General features: G+C 44.0%; 1 protein-coding gene across 14 annotated transcripts in view; it reads left to right on the top strand.

Moving 5' to 3' along the window:
- The window catches only part of CEP112 (centrosomal protein 112), a 315,819-nt gene that overhangs the window by 13,856 nt on the left and 282,474 nt on the right, over positions 1-19,489 (top strand). For 12 of the 14 annotated variants that reach the window (XR_001919647.1, XR_001919648.1, XM_018063957.1 and 9 more), the window contains exon 4: positions 951-1,123. Coding sequence is in view for 10 of the 14 variants with exons in the window: in XM_018063957.1 (XP_017919446.1) it covers positions 951-1,123 (173 nt within the window). In the remaining 4 variants the exon portion in view is untranslated. Of the gene's footprint in view, positions 1-950; positions 1,124-19,489 lie in introns of those variants that run through there. The other 2 variants (XM_018063961.1, XM_018063960.1) reach the window with 2 other exon arrangements.

Here is a 19,489-nt window from a genome sequence, read left to right as displayed (position 1 = left end):
TTCTGCGGTAAACTGTGGCCATGGTTTCCTTGAGACCAGGAGTCTTTGGGGTGGTAGTTACTTGACTTGACAATTGATTAAGCATTGAAGTGACTTCCTCAATTAAAAAGAAACAGCTGCGCTTGTTTGACTTGGGATAGAGGGTCGTGTGTCACCTTCCCTAGAGAACAGCCCCTGGAGAATTTTTTGAGTAGAATTGGGAGGATTACAGTTAATGCAAACTTTATATGCAGAGTTTCCTTCAGAAATGTGTCATGAAGCCGGTCTCCCATGAGGAGAAATAAATGGGCTGGCGTCTTTCTTCCTAATGACTGAAGAGAGAACATGTTCTGAGACATATTCAGATGTTGGAATACAAATGTGCTGTTCCGTGCTTTCCCATTCACACTCATATGATGGGATCATAGGAAGGGCCTTAGTTTATACGTCATAATAATAGCACAGAAGCCTAGAGACCTGTCTTGGATTTTTCGGCTAGGTCGTGGCATGGCCAGAACTAAATTCTAGGTCTTCAACTCTGTTATTACCAATGATGAAGAGGTTTCTGACTTTTACTGATTTTGGTTTCTCCGCCTGCTGATTTGTGTGTGTCTGCGTGTGTGTGTGTGCGTGCCCGCAGAGCAGTGCTCACAGAGAGAGGTGAGCACGAGAAGGGCCTTCGCATTGTCTTTTCAGAAAGCCACTGTTCCTTGTAACATGAGTCATTGTTCGCATATGTGTCTGTCCTATAATTTCATGGCTTATCAAATCTAAACAACATGACGTAACTAGAATGTGAGCCATCCATTTTTATGTGTTTTACTATTTCGTTGAATGATATGTTTTTATATAATTAAGCTTGAGTATTTGAAAGGTTGTTATCAAACTTGAAACTTGATGGAAATCTTAACTGATTATTTCATTATATAGTACATTTTGAAAGAATAATTTTTCTAATTTTTAAAAATCAGTCCATCTATTTTGATGAACCAAATCCAGCACAAGGAAAAGGGTCCAGCCCGGATGGATTACCGGCCTGGGTGGTGAGCGAGCTGGGGAGCAGCGAGTGCAGATTCGGCGAGTCCCGGGCGCTTTCCTCTGGAGAAGACCGCTCTTTGGTGCAGTCGCCGACCGCTGTCCACAGGTATACCTGAGCCTGGGGTCCCACGCGTGGCTCGTATTGAGCTTGTCTTTGGTGCTGGTTAATGCAGTCCATGTTTCCTTTTTTTTAAAATGGTAAATAGTTGGTTTACTTATGTTTTTGCTGAAGTTGAGGGCTGTTAAGGAATGTCATGTAGGTAAAATAACAATGTTGCTTTTCCCTTGAATGTATATTGAAGATTATATTACATTTTTAAGTGATTTTTGAATATCTGTTAAATATTTATATCTCTTGCCATTGCTTGGGAAATGGTGATTGAAAGTCCGTAAGTAACATAGTTCTCTGTTTTCCTCTGGGACAAGCATGAACTGAGAATATTTCAGTGACTTCAACAAAATACATCTTCCATATCCATCTTGAAGCTTATGCCTGAATTTCTCTCCTTCTCTCCCCTCACCAAACAATATTTGTTTTGATTTAATAGAATAATGAATACAAACATAAACCCCATTAAACTGTGCTTTCTTACTAGATATAAGCTTAAATACGATTTTTAGTACAAATAAAAGTGAATTTCTGAATTCAAGTACACAGTTATTGTTGTAGTATAACTTTTGGCCTTCAGGAGGAACAGATTTAAATGGGACTTTAATCAGGTTTTGAGCTTTACGTTTGGCACTGTTCCCTGAAGTGCTGGCGTACTGGGCAGCGTCAGCTGGCGTGTGTCACGCTTCACGCTTCACTCCTCACCATTCCCTTAGTAATTTTAGGTTTTGGAATTTGATTAGGTTAACAATGCAATCTTTCTTTTCTACTATTAATTTTTTTTTTTGCTTTATTCCTTAAAGGGTGCAGAAATCTCATTAGTAATTTGAAACATCTTCGTAGTTGATGTAGTCTGGTTATGTTTTTCAGACCTCACATATTATGGTGGAAAAGAGCAGATGAACGTAAAGCAAGAGACCCAGTCCATGTGAAGTTTTTTTTATTAGAAAGGGGAAATAAGTTAGTATGGAGAGGCAGAGCAGGAAGAGGCGATACAATCAGGACACGTGTCAGAGGCGCAAAGAGGAAGGAGCAGGCGGGCCCGTGGCAGCTGCCTTCCTGGGAAGCTCAGGGTTCAGGACGGGAGGTGCCCTTGGGGCCGCCAGGGGATCCAGGTGAATGGGACCTTTTCTCTCTCAGAATAGAGGATCAAGTTGGAGGAAAGATGGTGATAATATTCTTCAAATATTACGCAGAATCTCTGCGGTTTTAACAAGGAACATTTCTCTTTGTTGCTCGCTTATAGTAAAATGACATTTCAATGAAACTTACTTGAGTTTGAGGCTTCAGTTATTTGTTGTACAATAAGTAATTAATGGAAACAGCAGACAATCCTCCATTCCTACTCAGCCCTTCAGAGGAGCCTCACTGATGGCCCCGGTCTGTGTGGGGGCCTTGTCAGCACACGCGTCCTCTCTGCGTCTCTGCTGCGCTCACTGCACGTGCAGAGGCGCTCCCCTGTCCTTGGGCTGGATCTGCAGCTTCACAGCACAGGGGCTGTGTTTCTTTTCTGGGCGATGTTCCCAGATGTTTGCAGTGTTCCCAGTGCCCTGGGCAGGCACTGAGAGCACGTGCCCGCGTCTTAGTCTTTGATGAGTGCGTGCAGGAGTCTGGGAGTGGGTAGTTAGGCCACACGTTGAATTTCATCTGTGCAAAGCCTCTTTCAGACAGATCTGCTGGGGCAGAGAGAATAGCCCACGAGGATTTATTTTAAAAATTATTTACAAAAACTTGAAGGAGGGATAAATTTTAGAAGGCAAGAGACGTATGGATATAGGCTAGAGATGTCTGTTTGTTTCCCAGCCTTCTTATCTTCCCTTCTGACGAAGTTGCTAAAGTGAAGGAACTGGAAACGATGACTGTCTTTCTAGCCAAGCGTTAGAACTTCACTACGGCTAAGGCCAAAGAGCAGTATCTTTACTTACATGCTTTTAACTCAATCTGTTCAAAATTTTTAATTTGCATATATATTTCTTAATAGGTATTTGTAATTTTACATACATGAAGGCACTTAAAAAATAAAACTTTTACTTTACCTAAAGGCAGTACGCTTAGTTTCAGGCCAAATACATAATGTGTTTGGTCAGCTCGTAAGCAGCGGTAGAGTCTACTGATGGTCTGTCTTCATGTCTCTTTCCTAGAGTTGATTCTTTACTCTGCGTGGTCATTCTGTGCTGCTGGAAAAGGCAGAACCTGCTCACGTTGGCCTAATACATCTCGTCAGTTCTGCACAAGATTGTTTGAAAGAGTCTAAGAGGCTTGTACTATGTGACACGTGGATGTTTTTATAGTGAATAATTTATTGTTACTTAGAACTGAAGTTTAATGCTGCCTCATAAATTTTACAACCACTTCAACTTGTCCTTTGAAAAACCTCTTTAATCTTGAAAGGTTTTCCCCCTTAGTGTTTCTTTTTTGATCACTTTATAAAATCCTGCTTTACTTAGGCCTTTTTGTATGTGAAGTATTTCTCATGGCATTTTAGATTATGCTGTCTGTGTCCTGGCCTTTCCGTATTATTAAAGATGCAGAGTCCCTCTGGAGCCTCTTTGCCAGGACTCCTGTTCAGGAGAGGTGGTGCCTCTCCCGGCCTCCATTCTCCCGCGGGGTGTGTCGCGCGGCCGCGTCCCAGGCGCGTTAGCTGCGTGGTGAGGTTTTGCGCCGTCAGGCTCATTCTCGTGCTTTCCTCCTCAAATACACACTGCCCGCTAGTGAACTTAGCATTTCACTTCAGTTTCAACGTGTGGCTAGTCCTGTCCTGGTTTTATCCTTTGCTTTCCTTTTTCATAGTTCTTGGTTTAAGATTATGTTATTGCCCTTATTTCATTGCCATATTATTAGAGATCTTTTATTATATTTTTATATCAAATATCTGATTCTTTTATTGACAGTGAAATATCTGAGTTATATTTGAGTTTGGAGCATGGTTTTACAAAATGTTACTAGTGAGACTGGAGACTTGGATCTCCCCTGTACAGTCTGGGTAATTTCATTCAGCTGGACAGCTGTGAGTCATATCCGTGTAAATTACCTCCTGGCCATCTTTCAGGAGCTTAGCACTGCGTGATGGTAAAGGCCCTCACTGTCTTTGTGGTGCACGGACCTTCAGATGGCCCCGTGATCGTGCTCTGGGTGGTGACAGCCTGGTACGGTCCCCTCTCCTTGAGCGTGGGCCGGACCTGTGAGTGGCGTCTCACCTGCAGAATATGGCCGAGGGGATGGGCTGTCCCTTCCGCGAGTGCCCAGCGGCGTTGGAGACTGCCCTGCGTGCAGACCCGCTCCAAGGGCCTGCTGTCTCCCTTGCTGCTGAGGAGCGGGCTGCCCTGAGTCTGTGGCCGGAAGGAGGTGAAGCTACTGCCAGCCGTGACCGCAGGCAAGGTGGGCTCCTCCGTCCAGGTGGGGACCCGGCCCTGGGCAGACCCCGAGTGCAGCCTCGTGCGGCCCTGAGCAGAGGGTCCAGTGCGGCCGCGCCCACGCTGCTGACCCAGGGAAACGGGGAGGAGCATGGGTGGTGGTCAGAGCGTTCTGTTGGGGGTGGTTGGTTACGGAGCAGTAGATGACTGCCATTCTTTTATCCTCATTTTAGAAGATTGTGCACTCATACGTGGTACATCCGTGTAAAAACCTCAGTGTAGGACTGTGAGGAGCAAAACGTGTTCTCACCCCACTTCCCCGTGAGAGTAGTCGGCGTCAGCACGTGTTGTGCATCATTCCATGTACAGACGTGCCCACAGATGTGTAACTAATCATTCCATGCACACGCATGCCCGCAGGTGCGTAGCGAAGCATTCCGCGCACACGCGCGCCCGCAGATGCGTGGCTAAAGATCACCGGTCTGCTCGTGGTACGTGTCCTGTTCTTTGTCACTTAGCTGTGCTTTAATCCTGTGCCATGTGACCTGTGTGATCTTTTCAAGCACAGATGATAATCCGTAGTGTGGATTCACTGTGACTAGCCTGTCTCTGTTGCCGGTGATGCCTTAGTATTATAAAGTATGTCCCAGTTGACATCCCGGTATATGTATCATGATGAACCTGTGTGTATTTGGGCTGTTATTGATTCTGTAGCCAGGAACAGTGACACATACAGTGAGCTGTTGGTGGGATTATTAGTAGGTCGGCATCTTGTGCAGTGGTACAGAAAACTACCTGGGCTAGTATGGAGTGATGTCTCAGAGATGTGAAGTTCAAAACAAAGTGCATAAAAGTGTAGTGAGCTTCCATGTGTGTGTGCGTATCTCTTAAAAAGGATATATGGATATGTATCCATATATCCAAATATGTTTGGAATATTTCTGGGTGCCATGTGTGAAGCTGTTTTACATTTAGGGAGTGGGGTAATCCGGTGTGAAGAGTTAAAAACTTTTCTTATACACGTGTCTGTTACTTTTAATAACCACACTTATTTTTTGATAGGGAGTGTCAAGTTGCCTTCCAGAGTACTCTCTCGTTACAATCCTCAGCCACACACACTATTTAGATTAGTGACGCACGTTAATGAATCTGACCAGGCACAGCAAATACACAGATTTAAACAGGATGAAGTTTTCCCAATAGACAGTGTTTGTGGGTTACACTTACATTTCCAATTTGTTAAAACAGGAACCAAGTGAGGCAAGCTGTACGTTTATGGAGCACCTACTGTATGCTAAATACTGTTCTAGAAGTCTTTCGTAAGTTATCTGACTTTGTCCTCTGGAATTCTGTGAGGTTGACCCAGTTGTCCTTTGTGTTTACCGAGAAGGTTACCGCTTCAGGAAGGTCAGTAAACTCCCCAGGGATGGATGCAGAACTGGAATCTAGGTCTTAGGGTTCCAGACCCTGTGTTCTTTCTGGTAGACCGTGCAGGCTCGAGTACTTTTTGCAGCAAATATGGAAACTTCACTTTAACCCTCTTCCCTGCCTTGCATTTTGTTGGCAGTCTCGGGCGACTGTGCCTTTGTTCGTGGTCATCTCTGGGTTGAGTGCCATGAGGCAGTTTGCCTCTGTTCAGATATCACTTCTGACACCTGGCAGCCGCGTGTCCTCAGGCATGTTCCTTCCTTTCTCCGAACCTGGTGTCATCCTTTGTGAGAGGGAGGCGGCAGTGCTGGCCTCAGAGCCGCGAGGGTGGGGGAGGCCTCCCGGCGCCTGTGGCTGGGGCCGTCGCTCCCCACCTTCAGGGCGCGGGGTCCTGCACGCGGGCTTGCTTGTCAGCTCGGCTCCTCTCATGACCTAATCTTCCCAGAAGTGTCGTCTTAAATCCATTGGTCGTTAATTATTTTCAATTTAAAAGTCATTTCGTGTTCCCGAGAAAAGGAAATTAACGGCTGTGCAGAAGGGTTCTGATTGTAAGTGTGAATCCTTCGCATTCTCAGAATAAAGAGAGGGAACAGTATTTTAGAAGAGGCTTTGGGGTCGTCGTGCCAGGGCCTGGGTTCGATCCCTGGTCCGAGAATGAAAATCCCGTAAGCCATGCAGCACAGCCAAAGAAATTAGAAATAAATAAAGTGAGAATAAAAGAGGCTTTGCCGCAGTCTTCGTTTGGCTGGCTCAGCAAGTCCCTTTTTCCGGAACAGAGGGAACACAGTGTGGCTGGCCCTGGTTTTAACATTTCCCCACACCAGGTGTTAGAAGCTGCCTACGTGGGATCAGGCTTCAGTTCCTGTCATCTCCATATATTTCTTGGTGCACATTATTCCAAAGACAGACACAAAGACAGTAGGTTGGATTCTTCTCCTACAGTTCTGTGGAAGATGTTTTGAAGCTTCTTTGTAATGGCTGGTAATTATTTTTATGAGTTTTCCGCCAAGTATGATGTGGTCTGGTAGCTTATCACCAAAGTGTAGTTAGGCCCTGAGGTGAAGAAAGATGAAAAAGAGTGATTTAATGCCACGTTATTTTTAACTTGAAACTTTGGTTAAGAGTTATGAGTTAGGAGAGAGCAAAGAGTTCTGTCGAATAAACCCCAACCTTTAAACACTGCTGCGCATGGAAGAAAGACAGTTGTGGTCATTTTAGAGGACTTTGTTGTTGAAAAAGAAGGCATTAGCAGTTCAGATTTCTTGAGATGCCACTTTATAAAGAATCACGATCCAGAATGCTTAACAATTCTAGGAGCGTGCAAGCAGAATTCTTACTCCCTGGGAGCGTGCAAGCAGAATCGTCACTCCCCGGTGGCGCCAGTGGTGAAAGCCCTCTGCCAGTGCAGCAGACACAAGGGATGTGGGTTCGATTCTTAGGTCAGGAAGGTCCCCTGGAGGAGGAAATGACAGCCCACTCCAGTGTTCTTGCCTGGAGAGTCACATGGACAGAGGAGCCTGGGGGAGGGGGTGGGTACGGGCCATGGGGTAGCGAAGGGTCAGATGTGGCCGACTGACTACGCACATGTGTTACTTTCCTCATATTAGATTTAGGCTAACTTGGTATAAATAAAAGTTGTATCTTTTAATTCATGTCGTGTCCTTTAAATAGCATATATGTTCACACCTTTAAGAAACGACTTAGGGAAAAATTATCCTGTTTTAAATGAGGATGCCTGCTCAGTCACTTCAGTCATGTCCAGCTCTTTGCGACCCCGTGGACTGTAGCCCACCAGGCTTCTCTGTCCATGGGGATTCTTCAGGCGAGGATTCTGGAGTGGGTTGCCATGCCCTCCTCAAATGAGGATCAGTTCAGTTCAGTTCAGTCGCTCAGTCGTGTCCGACTCTTTGCAACCCCATGAATCGCAGCACGCCAGGCCTCCCTGTCCATCACCAACTCCCAGAGTTCACTCAGACTCACGTCCATCGAGTCAGGGATGCCATCCAGCCATCTCACCCTCTGTCGTCCCCTTCTCCTCCTGCCCCCAATCCCTCCCAGCATCAGAGTCTTTTCCAATGAGTCAGCTCTTCGCATGAGGTGACCAAAGTACTGGAGTTTCAGCTTCAGCATCAGTCCTTCCAGAGGAGGATAGGGGACTCTTAATTTCCGCATCTTGCTTTAATGGGTTATTTCACTCCAGGTTCTAGCCTGGAATGAAGAATCTAATTATAGCCCCGCCCTTATGGAAAATATGACTTGCTCTACAATGGCCCTCTTTAACATGAGGTTTTCCAGTAATGACTGTGGCGAAAAGCAGGCTCTGTGCCCTTTCAAAGTGTCTCCCAGGACAGCCAGCCCTTCGCTTGCAGCTGCAGTTTAAACATGTCACCAGCAGATGGCGATCAAGTAACGAAAATGTGCTTATGCTTCCGAATGGACATGTTGATATCCATGTGAAGAAACATGTTCGCTTTAGAAACATGGATTTAATTTTTAGTCTGTATACTCAACATAATAGGCAGACTCTTCTTAATTTGTTCAGCTCCATTTTCATATGTAAATGACAGTGACCTATAAATGGCCCCTGCTGCTGAGTTGCCGGATGAATTCATGGGGGAGCTGATCATTGCCTTGCCGTCCGTGGGCTTGCTTGTGCCCACCGGCTAGGGTGGTTAGGGTTGCGCATGGTACAGCGCCCTTCAGTATTACTCGCAGAAGTGCGTCCTTTTAGCTGAGAATCGCCCTGCTGACGAGGCAGAGATCGGGCTGCAGCGGTGCCTCACGCGTGTTCGTGTCTGTGTGTGCATCACGGGTGGCCCGCCGCAGTGCAGAAGGCGCGTCTGCGGCTGCTCCGGCCCGCGTGGCGGCCACTGTCCACTCGCGGCTGGCAAGTGCACGAAGAGCGGCCAGTGTAGCCCCGAGGAATGGAATGTTCGGCTTTAATTAACTCAGAGAGCGTGTGGGGCTTGCAGGTCGAGACCTGGTCTTCCTGGCGGATGGGAGCTGCTCTCTGGGGGGCGGTGAGGCGGGTAGGGAGGGGGCGTTGGGCGTGGGCACCTCTCAGCCGCCTCCGCCCAGGGGAGACTGTTCTGGGCAGGCGTCTCCCCTCGTTGGTGAGGGTCACTCGTGGTCAGCGGTTCGCCTCAGTTGGTCAGCCTAAGGTTTCAGAGGAGCTTCCCCAGCTGGTCTGTTTGGAAGAAAGAAACATTGATCGATTCCCTTAATTTACTGAAAGGAGGACCAGCCTTTTTCATCCTTTTGTTTGGCGAGAACATTTAGTATGGAACAAGTCTGATTGATTTGGTCTTTTTGCTAGAATGGACGCTTGTCAGGTACACGTTTAACCTTGAGCTGCGGGAGTAAGACTGCCTCACCTCTTTCTTAGGACCCTCAATCCAGCAGTGCGTTTCACACACTCATGGGACCACTTAACTGTTCACTAATTTTCAACAGTGATGTGCTAATTAAATATCCTTCTAAAGTGTTTACCAAGACAAGGCCAAGCAGTAACACTTTGTAGCTGAAATGGAACGGCTCTGAAAATAATGACCTGGCATTTCTTTTAGGCTTTAAAAATTTTTTTCATTGAGTCAGATTTTTTACAAATTTAGTCACTTCTTTTTTAAACATTTTTAATGAGTGGGGCATTGTAATAAGTATCTTTTTATTTCACAAGCAAGTTTCTTTTTGTGAGATCGTAATATTGAACAATTTAGTCTTGATGTTCTTTTAAGCAGAAAAGGATGACAGTAAGCTTATACGTGTATTGTGTAACAATTTACAGGGGATTAAAATACTTTCTGGAATGTTAGTACTGTTAAACCAGAGATATATTAATAAACATGGATTTAAATGTGTTGACTTCTAAAGATGGTTTCTATTTTTAAGTTTAAAGTCAAGTGTGTTATTCTAAAGTAGTAAACGGGAAAAATACGAAGTCTTAAAATGTTTATGAATCTCTGGTGAGATTTTAGTCTTGTCAGGCTTCTCACTTTTTAAAATTTAGTTTGTTTTTCTTTTTATTCCTGATAAAGTTCCCTTTGAAGTACTGGAATGAATGTGCTGCAGATCCTTGTGAGTTACTTTGATTTTCTTATTTTCAGTGTTGATTCATACTTCCCTGTAGTATTAGTTGCTGCTAGTTGTTTGCATGTTTCATTGACGTTAGCAATGCGGTAAGAAGACTTCTGCAGGTGGTATGTAACAGTATTAATTGCTACTTAGATGACGGCAAAGATCTGAAGTCTAAAGTTAGTCTTCACTTTAGTTTCTGACTTATAATACAGTAGTTGTGTTAGTCTTAGAATGTTTTACAACTGCGAAGCACAGCATGTGTGTAAAAACTATATGGAAATGCATTTAAAGACCGTTATGAAATAAACGTCCCTATACTTTTGACCCGGCCGGGAAGCAGCACTTTGCTGCATCCCAGAAACCTTCAGCCACCCTTTGCCTTGGTGCCTCTGCTTCCCATCTCCTCAAAGACCAGTGTCTTATATTTTGTGTTAATTATTTCTTTGCTTCTCTTTTAAACTGCATGTAAGTGAAACCCTACTGTATATATTATTTTGAAGCTTGCTTCCTTCTCTCATATTTTTCAGATTCATTCACGTTAATAAATATAGCTGTAGTTCATTCTTTGTTTTGTAGGAAACTTTTAAAGTCAGTGTATAACATGACACGAAGACTCACAGATCTGAAGTGTGACGCATGATACAGCTTTACAGAGTGACTGCATCTGTGTGTCCTCTTCTAGGTCAAGACAGAGACCATTGCCAGCTCTCCAGAAAGCGCTCTCTCTTTCCCCAGCCGTTCATCATCCCCCCGAAGCTGATCGCTGTTCGGCAGTATGTGGCCATAGACTGGTTTTCAGTTCATGACGTGTCCTCACTTTTTCCAGCTTCTTTTGCTCAGCATTGTGCTGTGAGATTGATCCATGTTGTTCCACTTGGCAGCGGGTTATTCTTACTTTATTACTGTGAATATGTCACATTTCTATATCCATTTTGCCCGTTGTCGGGTGTTTGGGAGTTTTTCCACTTTTTGGCGATCACAGCTAACCCTGTGAGCATCCTTTCCCACGGCGTCTAGTGCCCGTGAGCACGCTGCATTTACTTGGAGGTGTAAGTGTGGTAGATATTGCCAGAGAGTTTTACGTGATGTCCGTAGCAGTTTACTCTGCCCCCAGGAGGGTTTAAAAGTCTGTCTCACATCCTTGCCAGTTCTTGGTTTGTCAGCTTCTCCAGCTTTAGCCTAAATTCTAGTATAGTGGATGTGGGTTTTAATTTGCATCTTCCCTCATTACTGATGATATTGGGCTTTTCTATGCTTGATACAATATTGATATTTTCTATGCTTGATAGCCATTTGGGTATCTTCTTTTGTGAAGTTCAATTTGTCTCTGTCCACACTGTAATAAAAGTGGTTTACCAGTCTTTTCTCCATAGATTTGTTACAACTATTTATATATTCATAAACAAATTCTTTGATACATATATGGCAAATATCTTCTCCCACTTCCACTGATTTGTTCTGTTGAACAATATTCAATTATAATGTAAATTATTTTTAGTCAGTCATCTGGGATATTATTTGTGTTTTTTCGTGTCCTGTTTAAGATTTTTTGCCTTGCCTGTTCTAAGAGCATGGGAATGTTTGCCTTGTTACCTTCTAGAAGCTTCCTTATTTAACCCTTGGGATTGGGCTACTTAGGGAGCTGGTTTCTATGTATACAGTGAGGTTGGAGTCCTTCTCCCACCCCTCCCGTGGGTAGTTGATAGACATTTGATCCATTAACAGTTAGAAAAGCTATTCTTTCCCCACTGCTGTGGTTGACACCATTGCTGTAAACCAGGAAACCTTGTTTGCTTGGGTTTCTGGACCCCTGTCCCCTGCCTTGGCCTCTTCATCTGTCTGTGTACTGACACTTCACCCCCTTAGTTACTGCAGCTTGAAAACGAGCCTTGATTTCTCACAGAGTAGCGCGTGTACTCCAGCTTTCCTCTTCTTTGAGACTTCCCTGGTTCTTTTTGGTCCTTTGTGTTCCCATATGAGTTTTAGAATTATCTTGCCCGTACACATGCCCCTGTTGAGACTTTTATTCAGAATCAATCATTTCTTTACCCATTCACTAGTTAATAGATATTTGGATTGTTAGTTTTTAACTATTCTGACAAACACTACTGTGGACTTTCATATACATATTTTTGCTTGGACATCTGTTTTTCATTTCTTTTGTATAGATATCTAGCAGTGAGTTGTGCAGTAAGTTTATTTTTAACTTTTTTAGGGAATCAAACCCTTTCCTACACCCCCATGGCCACTCCAGCTTCTTCACATCCGAAAGTGTTGATATTGTCAGTGCTTTAGATTTTGGTCATTTTAATGAGCACATGGTGGTATCTATCTCATTATGGTTTTGACTGACGTTTCCCTAATGACACTGAACATTTTTTCATGTGCCCATTTATATATCTTCTTTGGAGAAACATCTATTCCAATAGTTACCTGCTTCCCACACACCCAGCATACAATAATCACTATAGACATTTCTAAAAAGGAGGTACAAAGGAGTCCATAGCAATTCTGAAGCCCAGTTGGGCAGATGTTGAAAGTTCCTTAATTAGAGCTCAAAAGCTGGATATAATATTCTGTATCTCTTGGTTCCTCCGAGTAGGAGGAGGCTTTTGCTTTTTGTGAAAACTGGTATGTGTCTGCAGTTCTCTTAGTGTGCTTCCTTACAGAAGAACTCTGGGGTCCAGTGGCCCCTTTTCATTTTCACTCTGTCCTTTTTGGTCTAAGAGCAGTGATTTTGCTAGTATAATTTTCTCAGAACCTTTGTAGGCCTCCTGTGAATCCTGTGTGTGTATGGAAACTAGAAATCACTATCTGTAGTAAAACTGGAAAATTCATAAATATGTGGGAATCAAATAACAAACTCTTAATCAAGCAAAGGAGATATCAAATGGAAAAATCACAAAACATTTTGAGACAAATGAAAACACAACATACGAAAACTTAGGGGATGCAGAAAAAACTGCTGTGTGAGGAATTTAGAGTTGTCAAACTTACATGAAAAAAGAAGGAAGATCGAACATCAGCAATCTGAACTTATATGCTGCCGCTGCTGCTGCAAGTCATCTCAGTCACATCTGACTCTGTGCGACCCCAGAGACGGCAGCCCACCAGGCTCGTCCGTCCCTGGGATTCTCCAGGCAAGAACACTGGAGTGGGTTGTCATTTCCTCTAGAAAAAGAATAAACTGAAGCTAGCAGAAGAAAGGAAATGATAAAAATTAGAGTAGAAATAAACAAAATAGATATTGGGCAAAGCATTAGAGAAAATCAAGGAAATAAAGATTTTTTTTTTAATTAACAAAAGTGACAAACTTGTAGCTGAATTGTCTAGAAAAAAAAGACTCATCTGACATCAGAGATGAAAGAAGGGACATTAGCACCAATTTTACAGAAATAAAAGGATTATAAGCGAGTACAAGAAACAGTTGTGAACCAACAAATTGGATTACCTAGATGAAGTGGGCAAATGTCTAAGAACACACAATCTACCCTGCCTGAATCATGAAGAAGAAAATCTGAACAGACCTACAATTAGTAAGGAGAGTGAAAGTGAAATTCGCTGAGTTGTGTCTGATCTTTTCCAACCCCATGGACTGTAGTGCATGGACTCAAGGAGACTGAAGCCATCTTCAAAGCCTCCCACCAGGGAGAAGCGCAGGACCAGACAGCTTCACTGGTGAGTTCTGTTGTTGTGCGCTAAGTCATGTCCGAGTCTTTGCGACCTCATGGGCTACAGCATGCCAGGCTCCCCTGTCCTTCACTGTTCCCCAGAGTTTGCTCGAGTCGGTGATGCTATCTCACCATCTCATCCTCTGGTTAATTCTATCAAACATTTAAAGAAGACTCAGCACCCGTTCTCCTAATGCTTCCAAAACTGAAGAGAAGAGAAGGGGGTACTTCTAGGCTTATGGTGTGAGGCTAGCATTACTGTGGTACCAACGCCAGACAAAGATACTATGAGAAAAGAAAACTACAGACCAATATTCCTGGTGAGCATTGATGAAAAAATTCCTCAGAAAGACACTAGGAAACAGTTCAACAGCACATTAAAAGAATTATACACCATGACAAAGTGGGGTGTATTCCTAGAGTGCAAGGAAATTTTGACAAACGCAACAGGCATTGTAATATAGAATGATGGAAAAAAGCCACACGATCATCTCAGAAATCAATGCAGAAAAACTGCTTTTCTTGATAAAAATACCTGACAAACTGGAAATAGAAGGAAACTACCTCAAAATAATAAAGGCCACGTGGGAAAAGCCCACAAATAATAGCATGCTCGATGGTGAGAGCAAAAGCTCTGCGTTTAAGAGCACAAATGAGACAGGGACGTCCACGCTCATCACTGCTGTTGGACGTAGTACCGGAAGTACTAACCAGAGCATTTAGGTGAGGAAAAGGAAGAAAAGTCATCAGAATTGAAAAGAAGACAATGAATCTCTGTTCACAGGTGGTGTGGTCTTAGATACAGAAAACTCAGTGGGAAACTAATGAAACCAACACAGAAAGATCAGTTGCATTTTTATACATTAACAATGAAGAATCAGAAAAGGAAATTTAAAAAGTTTCATTTGCTATAGTATAAAAAAGGATAAAATAATTAGGAATAAACTTAACCAAGGAGGCGAAAGAGTTATACACTTAAAAAAAAAAAACTACAAGATACTGTTGAGAGAAATTTATAAAGACACCGCGGCAAATGGAAAGGCATCCTGTGTTCATGGGTTGGAAGAATTAATATTGTTAAGATGTACAGTATGACCCAAAGTGATATAATTCAATCCCTATCAAAATTCCAGTGGCTTTTTTTTCCCAGAAAAAATAAAATTCTTCCTAAAATTCATACGGAATCTCAAGTGACAGTGACTAGCAAAACAGTGTTGGAAAAGGAAAAGCTGGGATTCTAGCATCTTCTAATTTCAAGACTGACTGCATGGTCACAGTCACCAGAACAGTGTGGAGCTATCTTCGAAGGATCAAGGGCGCTTTCTGCACTAATAGGCAGTTTTAATCTTACCTGCTCTTAGTAGCTTGCATCTCCCAATACAGACTGAAGAAGCGTGGAAAAGAAAAAGAGGACGGAAGCGGCTGTATGAATTGCTAGAGTTGAGAAAAGCCATCAGAAGGGCTACAACCGTGCTCTTAAGCTCCTTTCGCGTCAGTGTGATTTAGGATCTAGCGAGGATGGAGTCCCCAGCCCAGGCGTGCGGGCCGCTGTGCAGGACAGTCAGTGCTGATGCTGGTCTGAGACGCACGAAGGACAGCAAGACCTGGACACGGAGGCAAAGTTCACGTCCAGTGTTTGTGCTGGGAAATATGGGAGGCGAGATCTGTGGCCAGCTATATTTGTCTTTTGTAATGAAAGAACATTTCTTTTTTGCATTTTAAATAAAAATAACCAGTGGTTTTTGAATTAAAAGTATGTTGCCTGGCTACACTGAAATGCTATAATCACTTGGAGAGTGAGCGCCAAAAGTGTATGTGAGTGCACACACTGCCTTTGGAAATTGCAGGTGTGCTTGGTATTAGGTGCTTGTTGGAGCAAAGAGGAGCTGTGCCCGTGCCGGCCTCTGCACAGAGGACAGTTGTTGCTCCAGCTGCTGAATCTTGTCCGACCCTTGTGGCTGCATTGCTACCTGCCAGGCTCCTCTGTTCATGGGATTCTCCGGGCATGAGTCTGGAGTGGGTCACTGCGTCCTTCTCCAGTGAATCTTCCTGGCCCAGGGGTCGGGCCTGCATTCCCTGCATTGCAGGCAGCAGACTCTTTACCACTGAGCCACCGGGGAGGCCCTCAAAGGACAGACACTACTGTACATGCGAGCATCCCCTTCACACTGGATACACTCTGCCCAGACTCGGTAAAGGAGGCACCGAGTTTGCCAGCAGTGGTGATGGAGGAGCCACCATTCTTAGGTAATGTGCAGCAACCAACAGAGTGTTTTTCTTCTTATGACTCCATGTTTCATGCAGATGGCACAAAGACTGAGAATGACCTTATCCAAGCTGTAAAGGGGAGAGTGTTTTCCGGTATCAGCCTGCGGTTCCTCTTCACAGAGCTCCTTGAGGGGGAGACTCTACCCTGTTCGCAGTTGGATTCCTAAGACCTGTCACTATACCTGCAACACAGTTGCTCACTCAGTTATTTGCTGAAGGAATATATGAATGAATGGACAGATAATTGATCGGATAAAATTAGAAGAGGAAACGTTGCGTCACAGGCGTAAAGACAGCCATGTGGGCAGGCTGGGTGGAGAGGCCAGAAGCAGCCCGCGCACAGAAGCACGCCTGCGCACGCATGGGGTGGAGAGCCCAGAAGCACGCCTGCGCACACATTCGGTGGAGAGCCCAGAGCACGTCCGCGCACACATTAGGTGGAGAGCCCAGAGCACGCCCGTGCACAGAAGCACGCCCGTGCACGCATGGGGTGGAGAGCCCAGAAGCACGCCTGCGCACACATTGGGTGGAGAGCCCAAAAGCACGCCTGCGCACACACGGGCACTCGATGCTGACAAGGATGCCAAGACGGCTCGGTAGGAAAAGGAGTCTTTTCAACAAATGAGGCGGCAAAACCGGACGCCCACGTGCAGCAGAGCACAGCTGGACTCTCCCTTTTCACATACAGAATCTAATGCAAAGTGGATCAAATACCTAAAGGCAAAACCTAAGACTGCAGAACTCTTAGGGGGAAGTACGAAGGAAGCTTCGTGTCAGTGAAGTCGGCATTGATTTATTGGATATGTACCGAAAGCACAGCCAGCAACCCCAAAGGCCCTAGATAAGTTGGACTACCTCCAACTGAAAAACTTTTGGGCATCAAGGGACAGTCAGCAGAGTGAAAGGGCAGCCCATGGAACGGGAGAAAGTATTTACAAATCACCTGTCTGAAAAGGTGACTGCTATCCTGAATATGTAAGAAGTCTCACAATTCAACAACAATAAAAACAACCTGATTGAAAAATGAGCAAAGGACTTGAACAGACATTTCTGCAAAGAAATGATCGCTAATCATTCTGGAAATGCAAATCAAAACCTTACATCTATTAGGATGTCTACTGCAAAACAAATGAGCAAACTACGTGTTTGGCAAGGATGTGGAGACACTGGGCCTTTGTGCAGTGTGGGTGGGAATGTAGAATAGTGTAGCTGTAGGCGAGCATCATTGGCAGTTCATCAAGAAGGTTAAAATAACCATATCATCCAGAACCCGCACTTCTGGGCATATATCTGAATAACTGAAAACAGGGGCCTGCACAGGTATTTGCACACGTGTGTGCATAGCACCATGATTTGCAGCAGGCAGAAGATGGAAGCACCCAGGAGTCCACCAGTGGAGGAGTGCACAGACAAAACATGGTATGTAATACTGAGCCTTAAAAAGAAGGGAATTCTGACCCATGTTACAGCATGGGTGAACTTCGAAGTTGTTATGCTAGGGCGGAAGAGCCGGTCCTAATGTGAGGAATCCTGTCTGATTCCACTTACATGAATGAAGTATAAATTCAGAGAGGCAGAAAGTCGAATGGCATTTGCCAGGGGCTATGAACATTTGAAGAGACCCTGATGCTGGGAAAGATTGAAGGCGGGAGGAGAAGGGGATGACACAGGATCAGATGGTTGGATGGCATCATTGACTCAATGGACATGAGTTTGAGTAAACTCCAGGAGTTGCTGATGGACAGGGAGGCCTGGTGTGCTGTAGTCCAAGGGGTCGCAGAGTTGGACACAGCTGAGTGAGTGAACTGAAACTGAACTGATGAACACTGGGATGCATATATCTTTTTGAATTAGTATGTTTCATCTTCTTTGCATATATACCCAGGAGTGAAATTGCTGGATCATATGGTAGTTCAGAAAATGAAGATCATGGCATCTGGTCCCATCACTTCATGGGAAATAGATGGGGAAACAGTGGAAACAGTGTCAGACTTTATTTTTTTGGGCTCCAAAATCACTGCAGATGGTGACTGCAGCCATGAAATTAAAAGACACTTGATCCTAGGAAGAAAAGTTATGGCCAACCTAGATAGCATATTGAAAAGCAGAGACATTACTTTGCCAACAAAGGTCCATCTAGTCAAGGCTATGGTTTTTCCAGTAGTCATGTATGGATGTGAGAGTTGGACTGTGAAGAAAGCTGAGTACTGAAGAATTGATGCTTTTGAACTGTGGTGTTGGAGAAGACTCTTGAGAGTCCCTTGGATTGCAAGGAGATCAGCCCTGGGATTTCTTTGGAAGGAATGATGCTAAAGCTGAAACGCCAGTACTTTGGCCACCTCATGCGAAGAGCTGACTCATTGGAAAAGACTCTGATGCTGGGGGCAGGAGGAGAAGGGGACGACCGAGGATGAGATGGCTGGATGGCATCACCGACTTGATGGACGTGAGTTGAGTGAACCCTGGGAGGTGGTGATGGACAGGGAGGCCTGGCGTGCTGCAATTCATGGGGTCGCAAAGAGTCGGACATGACTGAGCGACTGAACTGAACTGATCTGATGGTAGCTCTATTTTTAGTTTTTTGAGAAACTTCCTTACAGTTTTCAGTAGTGGCTCCACTAACTTACATACCCATCAACAGGGTATTAGGTTTTCCTTTTTTCCACATCCTCACCAACATTTATTTGTGGTCTTTTTTGCCGATAGCATGGCAGTACTTTTTTTTTTTTTTGCATTTTTGTCTGAGCTAAAAGAAATGTCCTAGGTTATTCCTTTAGGCTCTTCTCCAGTTAAAATGCAAGTTTAACTGGCATTGTCACTGCCATTTCTTGAATTACTATTTTCCTAGTTTCTGTTTATATTTAAGCCTTCTGGAATTTATATTATTTTGATGTAAGAAATTTTGAATTTATCTTCTTTATCTCTTACATTTTCACTTATTATATTCATTCCCTTATTTTTTATGTGTTCTCAGAATATTTCTTGAACTAGTTTTCTAATTTGCTGGTTTGATTTTTATGCTGTATTTAATCTGTCATTCTCTTACATTATGGTTTTAAAATTTGGTAATCATGTTTTTTATTTTTAAGCACATTTTTATGGTCACAGATTATTTCCTTTTCTATCTGAAATGTCTAGTTGAATCACGGAGAACAAATTAAGAAGACTTTTTAGAAACTTTCTATGTATATTATGTTTCTTTAGCAGAAGAACATTCAATTAGACCTTTTTTAGACTTTTAAATCTTACATCTCATTACTTATCTCTTTATAGTGACAAGTCTGTGATTCTGTAGTGTCTAGAATCAACAAAGGTGCTGGGAGGGTGCTTCTGGATTTCTGCTGCCATATTTTACCTTTCCCTGGTGGCTCAGATGGTAAAGAATCCGCCTGCAATGCAGGAGACCGGGGTTCAATCCCTGGGTCGGGAAGATCCCCTGGAGAAGGAAATGGCTACCCACTCCAGTGCTCTTGCCTGGGAACTCCACGGACAGAAGAGTCTGGCGGGCTACAGTCCATGGGGTCGCAAAGAACTGGACATGACTGAGCGACTAACAACGTTAGCCTTGG

This window comes from Capra hircus, chromosome 19 (assembly GCF_001704415.2).
Source record: "Capra hircus breed San Clemente chromosome 19, ASM170441v1, whole genome shotgun sequence".
Classification (NCBI taxonomy): Eukaryota; Metazoa; Chordata; class Mammalia; order Artiodactyla; family Bovidae; genus Capra; species Capra hircus.
This window is presented reverse-complemented; position numbering and strand designations above follow the sequence as displayed.